Below are 9,381 nucleotides of genomic sequence, written 5' to 3' on the forward strand. Positions count from 1 at the left end.
AACCTCCCGGTACCCCAGCAGGAGGAGAAGCTTTAATTGTGTCCAACTGACTGTCTCGGAATAGAGATTGGTCAGCTGCTAGTGAAACGACCAGCCCTGGCAGGTCTGTGGTGAGTAACTGAGCAGCTATAAGTGCTGTACCAGTGCTTAGATATTTACTCCATGAGCGGAGGCAAGAGCTGCTCTTCCTGGGGTACTAGGAGGCTTTGGAGGAGTGAACCACTATGGCAGCAGTATTTTTTTTTTTTTAACTTAACCCAAATAAGGGCCAAATAAGTCTTGCTGGGTAGCTCTGAAGATCATACACTGAATATCAGTGCTATCTGGCAAAGTTGAAATCCCATCTCCCGAATGTCCCCATACCACGTCTTCTCTCTTTATAGCCAGATAATGACTTAGCTAATTAAAGCTTATGTGGTTGGGGGGGGGGGGGTTTGATATTTAAAACCAGGTTTATCCACCAAGATCCCAAATTTAGCCAGACAACATTTTTGAATATTGACCCCTCTGTGACTATATGGGTTTGCTATTTTTCTGCCCCGCCTGCAAGGAATGTATAGAATACAATAAGTAATCTTAACCCCTGCTACTCACAGTAATTCTGGCAGAAGGGAGCGTGAATGTCCCAGCCAGGGTCCAACCTTGGGCAACATTGGTGCTCTAATTTGGGGTATGTTTGCCACTAGAGGGAGTCATGCACACCTAAAAAAGCAGAAGAGCAGAGTTTATGAATAGCTTCTGCCATGCAGATTCAAAGGCCCTGAGGGTGTGAAGCTCAGCAGAACACAAAGACGCTTTCAGTATAAAAGATGATTGTTTTACTCAGAAAGCAGGCTGCGCTTCGTTCAGGATAGTTCCTACGTCATTTACAACAAAACACAAAATCTTTTAAATAAAACTTAAAGCTTCTCATTCAGTCCTCAGTGGTGTTAAGTCCCCACGTGATAAAACTCCCTGTGGATGATACCTGTGTGTGCCTCTTCCCTCTGACTGCCAGCTTCCATCCATCTCAGTTTACTGGTTGCATGTCACTTTGGCACAATGCAGTAACTGAGTGAGCATGGATGAGGAAGCTTGGACTGTGTTTCCTCATCGAAATTGTCATTGGGCACAAAGGGGCAATGATCATATAACTGTGTTTGAGCTCATTGTCTGGGATGTAATTTCCATTTAAAAAAAAACTGGCTTGGATTTGTACATGCTTATGCCACAGGGGATGAAAAGAGTGAAAGATTATGAAGGCCAGAACTTTTTGTCTTGATGAGTAGCTGGAAGACAAACTGTAGCAGCCTCTCATACAGGCCGATTCTGTAAAAAGTGCGGGAGAGCCGGCTCTCCATGTTGAACGCTTGCTCTCCCAGCGCGCACCCAGGCACCTCTCCTAGGCAAGCGATTCTCTATTTTAAATTAGGTGTCGTGCTGGGGACAATAGCGCGTCCCTAGCGCCTCCTTATTAGCATTGGGGATGGCTGTCAATGGGTCAGACAACAGACGCTCAATTTTACCGGCGTCTGTTTTTGAACCCGCTGACAGCCACAGGTTAGGAAAACGGATGCAAGCAAAATTGAGTGTCCTTTTTTTTTTTTTAACCCACTGACCAGTGGGCAGATATTATATATATATATATATATATATATATATATATATAATTTTATTTATTTTTTTTTTAACTTTGGAGCCTCTGACTTAATATCCCTAGGATATTAAGTCGGAGGGTGTACAGAAAAGCAGTATTTTCTGCCAAGCGCACTGTACTATATCAGCCTGATAGAATCTAAGACGAGAGTCGAGCTGTTGCCTTACAATCCTGAGTTATGATATCCTAATTCCTCTCTAGAAAAAAAGGCACATTATTTGGTTAAAATCTTGTAAAGAAAAGATTATCACCCCTAAAGCTGTAGAGTGAGCCAATCACAAAAGTCTGTTTCCCTGTTCCTTTACCCCCATCCCTTATAATCCATTCTGTGCCTTTTTAACAGTGTAAAATCTTTTCTTTCTCACTCCCCCTGCAGGTAGCTCTCTGCCTCAGCCAAGGATTGTGGTGAACCAGGCAAAGCAGAAGATCATGCAACAGTTTGCTCTGTATGAGCAAGGGAGGATTGACAGTGCAGAACTTCTGTCTTCAGGTACCCTTTTGGCCATATTGGTGAACCTAGTCCAAAGAGCTTAGTCTGAGAATGCAGAGGGATTTTTGAGTGAGGGGTGGTGGTTTTTGTTTTTGGGTTTTTTTTTGTTTGTTTGTTTGTTTTTTGCTCAAGACTCCAAAAGGAGGGGTTGAGTAAGGAGAGGGCAGAGTCCAGATACACAATTCTGTGCTTTAACCCTGAACATTCTAGTCCCTAATTTCAGCAGTCAGTCTGGCAGCTAAGATTTAATGCTAAAAAAAAAATGCAGAATTGGGTTTTGGGTTGTAAAAACTCAAGGGAGTCTTATAGTATGGGGGTAAAATTTAGAAGAATTCGTACTTAGAGTGGGATCTGGGGGTGATCATATTTGATCTTAAGATGGCCAAACAGGTAGATAAACCAGAAAGATACTTGGATATATAAGAGAAGAAATGGAGAGAGAAAAAAGAAGACCATATTCTCCCAGGACAAGCAAGATGGTAGTCCTCACATAGGGCTCCATCAAAGATGTCACCCATATCACGGAACACTTTTGTCAAAGTTTCTAGAACTTTGACTGGCACACTGAGCATGCCCAGCATGCCACTAACCCTGCAGCCAGCAGGGGTCCGTCCCCCTTCAGTCTTTTTTTTTTTTTTTTCTTCCTCACAGCAGTTGCCTCATGGTTGAGGAGCTCTGTGAGAAATTTCTCACAACTTTCCTCATGGAACTATTTGAAGTTTATCTTCTCAAAAAATCCCTCAGTGGGGGTCCCCCATCGTGCTCCATTCCCTCCAATGCTCAGTAAGGGGTAGATTTTCAGAGCCCTGCTCGCCTAAATCCGCCCAAAACCGGGCGGATTTAGGCGAGCAGGGCCCTGCGCGCCGGGAAGCCTATTTTACATAGGCCTCCCGGCGCGCGCAGAGCCCCGGGACTCGCGTAAGTCCCGGGTTCTCGGAGGGGGGCGTGTCGGGGGGCGGGCCCGGTCGTCGCGGCGTTCCGGGGGCGTGTCGGCAGCGTTTTGGGGGCGGGTACGGGGCGTGGCTACGGCCCGGGGGCGTGGCCGCGCCCTCCGTACCCGCCCCCAGGTCGCGGCCCGGCGCGCAGCAGGCCCGCTGGCGCGCGGGGATTTACGTCTCCCTCCGGGAGGCGTAAATCCCCCGACAAAGGTAAGGGGGGGGTGTAGACAGGGCCGGGCGGGTGGGTTAGGTAGGGGAAGGGAGGGGAAGGTGAGGGGAGGGCAAAGGAAAGTTCCCTCTAAGGCCGCTCCGATTTCGGAGCGGCCTTGGAGGGAACGGGGGGAGGCAGCGCGGCTCGGCGCGCGCAGGCTATACAAAATCGATAGCCTTGCGCGCGCCGATCCAGGATTTTAGCCGATACGCGCGACTACGCGCGTATCTACTAAAATCCAGCGTACTTTTGTTTGCGCCTGGAGCGCAAACAAAAGTAGGCTGTTCGCGCTTGTCTGAAAATCTACCCCTAAGTGTTTGTTTTTTTCCGGTACTTGCGGTCTGTTCCTGGCGGTTTACTGCTTCGGTGCCCGATGGTCACCAACTGTGAGCCCGCCAAATTTTAACATGGTGACTGGGTTTAGGAAATGCCCCGAGTGTCCGAGGACCATGTCCAAAATGGACCTGCATGAAGTATGTGTTTTATGCTTAGGCCCCTCGCACGATGTTCGTCGATGCCCTAGTTGTGCACAAATGACCCCCAAAGGCAGTCGCGCTCACCTGGACAAAATGGAGCAGTTGTTTGCTTCAAAAGAAGCCTTGTCCTCCATCCTACAAAAAGGAATGGAAGCAGGTAAACATGAAGTCAGAGCTGCCTACGATTCTTTTGAAACAGCATCCAGAGTCTCTGCAGCGGGCATAAGTGCTAGACGCTGGGCCTGGCTTAAGGCCTCAGACCTACGCCCGGAAGTGCAGGACAAACTGACAGATCTACCTTGTACCGGAGACAACCTGTTTGGGGATAAGATCCAGGATGCAGTGGCCCAGTTAAAGGACCATCATGAGACCCTGCGCCAGTTGTCAACTGTCTCCCCAGATGTTCCCTCCGTAGCCCGCAGGGCCACGTGTAGAGAACACAAACAATTCTACAGGCCACGCAGATATTACCCTTCTGCATCCCGTGCACGACCGGCTGGGGCACCTCAGAGGGAACATGCGTGCCAAACTAGAACATCTAGACCACAGCCAGCTCCACAAGCTGGTCTGGATTTTGACTTCCCCCCCCCCCCCCCCCCCCCCCCCCCCCCCCCCCCCCAGAGAGCACCACCCATATTCCAGTAGAGGGCCATCTGTACCACTTTGCAACAAATTGGCATCCAATCACCACGGACCCATGGTTACAGTCTAAATTTTTCAAAAATACCCCTGGACTTCCCACCCAATCCATCCTGGAGTTGGGACAACCACACAGGAAAACTCTAGTCAGAGCTCTCAACCCTTTTGTCTGTCAGAGCCGTGGAACCGGTTCCACCGAATCAGCAGGGAAAAGGGTTCTACTCCAGATATTTCCTTTATTCCAAAAAAGACCGGTGGCCTCCGGTCTATTCTGGACCTCCGTGCCTTGAATACATTTCTTAGCAAGGAACGGTTCAGGATGGTATCCCTTAGCACCATGCTTCCTCTACTTCAACAAGGGGATTTGCTCTGCTCTCTGGACCTTCAAGCGCATATGCCCATATTGCGATCTCCCCTCCTCATCACAAATATCTGCGACTTGTGGTGGGCCGCAGTCACTATCAATACAAGGTACTACCATTCAGTCTAGCCTCTGTGCCTCGAGTCTTTATGAAGTGCCTGGCAGTCGTGACTGTGCAGTTACACAACAGCGGCATATACATTTTTCCATACCTGGACGACTGGCTCATAAAAAGCCAGACAAAACAAGGAGCCCTCTACTCTCTCACCATAAGGCTTCTAAACTCATTGGGATTTCTAATAAATTACCCCAAATCCCAATTGACCGTCTCATCTTCTCTCCTTTATAGGAGCAGATCTAGACACAACACTGTCTAGAGCATTCTTACCCAATGACAATGTGATTATGCTGTCCAACCTTGCCAGCTTTATCTGCCGTTTAAAAAAAGAGCATCAGCTGGCCAGCTACTAAGGTTGCTCGGCCACATGGCATCAACTGTCCATGTCACCCCTATGGCACGTCTTGCCATGGGCTCTGAAATCCCAGTGGTGATAAGCTACTCAGCCACTGTTGTCCATGGTACACATATCCAGCCAGCTTTGTCTGTCCCTTGCCTGCTGGACACACAAAGTCAATTTACAAGTGGGTCTTCCTTTCCAGTAACCAGCTCCTCAGGTGACGTTAACTATGGACACCTCCAACCTAGGTTGGGGAGCCCACATCCAAGGCATTCAAACTCAAGGGACATGGACAAAAGCCAAAGCGACCCATCAAATCAACTTTCTGGAGCTTCGAGCGATGCGATACTCTCTTTATGCATTTCAGGATTACCTCTCCAACAAAGTTGTCCTGATTCAAACAGACAACCAGGTTGCAATGTGATACTTGAACAAACAGGGGGGCACGGGCTCTTATCTGCTTTGCCAGGAGGTGGCACAGATTTGAGCCTGGGCCCTGTTGCATTCCATTTTTCTGCGAGCCACTTATCGAGTGGGCACACAGAATGCATTGGTGGACTGCCATGAATGGTCTCTGGGTCCCTCGGTTGCGAGCAGAATCTTCCACCGGTGGGGTCATCTGACCATCAACCTCTTTGTGTACAGTCAGAACCACATGGAAAGCTTCTGCTCCCTGCAAAGGGACTGGCATGCACCAGCCAGGGATGCCTTCACCTGTCCCTGGAACAAAGGCCTGCTTTATGTGTATCCTCAGATTCTGCTAATAAGCAAGACTCTCGTGAAGCTACAACAGGACCGAAGCTTAATGATTCTCATAGCCCTGTACCGGCTGTGCCAAATTTTGGTTTCCCATACTTCACGACCTTTCTGTCCAGGATCCCATTCGTCTGGGCACTTCGCCCAACCTCATCACACAGAATCATGGCAAGTTACACCACCTGAACCTCCAGGCCCTCTCTCTGACGGCCTGGATGTTGAAAGGCTGGTACTGCAACCACTCAACATTTCAAGTGACGTATCTCAAGTCCTAGTAGCTTCACGGAAGCCTTCCACGCAGAAATCCTACTGCTCTAAATGGAAGAGATTTACCTTGTGGTGCACACAAAAGGGCTTGGATCCTTTTTCTTGCCCCACATAGTCTGGATTATCTCTGGCACCTCTCGGAATCTGGTCTCCAGACATCTATCAGAGTGCACCTTAGTGCCATCTCTGCTTTCCATCAAATAGGGGATGCCCTGGTGAGTCGCTTCATGAGAGGCTTAGTAGAGCCTTAAGCCTCCTCTACGGCCACCGGTTGTGACATGGGACCTCAATGTCGTACTTGCACAGCTTATGCACACACTCTTTTTTTGAGCCCTTGCACTCCTGTGAACTCAATACCTTACAGGGAAAGTTCTTTTCTTTTCCTAGTAGCCGTCACATCTGCTCGCAGAGTGAGTGAGTTACAGGCCCTTGTGACCTACTCACCCTACACAAGGTTCATCCATGACCGGGTGGTTCTCCACACTCACCCTAAATTCCTTCCTAAGCTGGTAACTGATTTCCATTTAAATCAGTCCATAGACTTGCCCACTTTCTTTCCAAGACCTCGCGCTCACCAGGTGAGCGAGCTCTCCACACCTTGGACTGTAAGCGTGCTCTTGCGTTTTACTTAGATTGCACTACAGCCCACAGGAAGTCCACCCAACTCTTTGACTCTTTTTTGGTAAGAGCAAACTTGGGAATGTAGTGGGCAAGCAAACACTGTCAAACTGGTTGGCAGACTGCATCGCATTCTGTTACCAGCAAGCAGGCCTTCCTCTACAGGGACGAGTGAAGGCACAGTCAGTCAGGGCTATGGCAACGTCAGTAGCACACTACCGATTGCTGACATCTGCAGGGCTGCGACATGGAGCTCTTTCCACACCTTCACAGCTCACTACTGCCTGGACAAGGCTGGATGACAGGGTTCAGTCTTTGGCCAGTCTGTCCTAAAAACAAATTTGTTTCCAGTGCAGGAACCCAACTCGTCCTACCTCGACCCGCTGTGAATTTCAGGCTCTCTCATCCTTGCCAACAGCACCCCAGTTGTTGTGCCTGTTGCACATGTTCGGTGCTGCTTGGCCTCGTACGTATGACTCAGCCTGTAGCTTGCTATTCACCCATATGTGAGGACTACCATCCTGCTGTCCTGGGAGAACACCTGTTACAGGTAAGCAGCTCTGCTTTACTACTGCATGTGTCTCTGGTGAGACCTCCTTTGAAATAGTGTACATAATTCTGGAGAACACACCTTCAAAAGGATACAGATTGGTTTGAGTCGAGCCAGAGGATGGCTACCAGTAGCCTTTTGTTTGTTTTAAAGCATATAGGGATAGACTTAAAGATCTAAACATGTACACCCTAGAGGAAAGGTGGATTGGGGAGATATGATAGAGATGCACAGGAGGTCGGGTTTATTTCAACAGCAAGGAGACTCTGGAATTGTCTCCTTTCCATGGCAGTCCAGGACCAGAGTTCATTACCCCTGTACTATACATAAATGCCTAAACACACTGCGGTGAACTTGTTAGTACAAATGCTAACTCGAGTTGTGACATCAGAACCAATAAGTGCCAAAGACTAAACCAGTCCAACACCTTGAATTTGTGATGGCATTTTGGGACCTCACTAGAAGCTGTCTGCTCTCTTGTATGCCAAGGAGCAGCCAAAAATCTGATGCTTATAGCTATATGAAATGTCGGTGGTACAGGGTGTTCTTTTTATTGCTTTTATTCTTCTTTCAATGTGTGGCTGTTTTTTGCCTGTTTGTTTTCTAGAATTTGGGTCAGTGGTCAGAGGCTACGGGGGACCGGAGGAAAGTGATGACTTTGATTATTAGCGGCTGGTGCTGGTTCTCATCACAGTGCGAGCCCACTCCATCCCACAGGCGTGAAGCTAACGCTTCCATCTGTGTCCGTGAAGATTGCATCTCCCATCCTAGACCTCATGGGAGCTCTGTTCGCAGTAGAAACAACCCTCCTACCAGCCTTGTACCAGCAGCTGAGTTTTTAAACAAAAAAATACATAGCATCATACTGCATCCTGGTAACTTTTCAGGTGCTGTGTGAGGACATGAAGATGGGTGTTGTATGCACATTTCACCAAACTGGACGAATCGCAACTGGATGCGGTGGATGGGCCTAGTCTGGCCTTTTTCTGCCGTAATATATTAGGTTACTATGAATCGGTACCACGTGCTACACCTCTCCTGTAGCGTGTGTGTGTGCACCTGTGCCTGAGAGCCTGGTCTTCTGAATGGTCCAAGGGCTAGTCCTGCTTCCCCATGCTGACTTGAGTCAGTGCTGGCAGGATTCGTCTGTTCCCGCATCTGACTGCACCTTTCCTTTCCGGCGCCAGGCAGGATGGTAACAGTAAGTTTTGGCTGCCTTGCTGGAACTGGATGTGCTTCCTCCCATGGTCCCTGTCCCTCCTTGTGTCAGTATTTCCATGTGTGTAGTAAGATGGGGGAAAGGTGAAATGCACCTATTTTTTTTTTTAACTTCAAATGTCATACAGAAAATACCACCCCTGCCTTTATCTGCATACGTAATCATTTGATGTGTTCCCCGCCCCCTTCCAAATCAACAGTATTGTACCATTTCAGCTTTTTTTTTTTTCCCTATTCGTAGGTTCACAAATGATTCCTTCTCTTTTATGAATTTGTATTTATTTAATAGGTGAAAAATTTGAATGAAATAATTAAAACTAGTACCCATTGCTGTTGTCGTCTTCATGGGAAGAATATGAAATGAGTGGAGGTATTCTTATAAACGACAACTGTGGGGATGGGGGAAATCACTGCTGTTGTCAATGGAAAATAATTCAGAGCTACTTAGGGGGATGGATGGATTTGTTTGCCACTTCTAGGTCTGAGGATGTCACTTCAATAAATCAATTACTTTGTTGTTGAGAGATTTTTTGCAAGTGTGAATCAAGCCTTGTAGGAGAAGGAGAACAGACTCTGCCCCTGGAGGCGAAGGAAGATATAGGCAAGTTTGAAGCGAGTCTGGGAAAGGCTACCAGAGCGATGGAAGGTCCATACTATAAACTCTATGGCATGAGACTTAAGAAGCAGGAAGGATAACTTTAAAAGCGTGCAAGCGCATGCTCATGTATCTTATATCGTGCAGGATATAAAATGTGCAGAACTC

General features: G+C 48.0%; 1 protein-coding gene across 1 annotated transcript in view; it reads left to right on the forward strand.

Annotated features, from left to right (window-relative positions):
• IRAK1 (interleukin 1 receptor associated kinase 1) overlaps positions 1 to 9,142 on the forward strand; it is a 126,432-nt gene extending 117,290 nt beyond the window's left edge. The window contains exons 13-14 of the mRNA XM_029609860.1: positions 2,013 to 2,126; positions 8,008 to 9,142. Of these exons, the coding sequence (XP_029465720.1) occupies positions 2,013 to 2,126; positions 8,008 to 8,069 (176 nt within the window). The 3' untranslated portion in view covers positions 8,070 to 9,142. The remainder of the gene's footprint in view (positions 1 to 2,012; positions 2,127 to 8,007) is intronic.
• Positions 9,143 to 9,381: the final 239 nt, after the last annotated feature.

Source organism: Rhinatrema bivittatum, chromosome 1 (genome assembly GCF_901001135.1).
Source record: "Rhinatrema bivittatum chromosome 1, aRhiBiv1.1, whole genome shotgun sequence".
NCBI classification, from domain to species: domain Eukaryota; kingdom Metazoa; phylum Chordata; class Amphibia; order Gymnophiona; family Rhinatrematidae; genus Rhinatrema; species Rhinatrema bivittatum.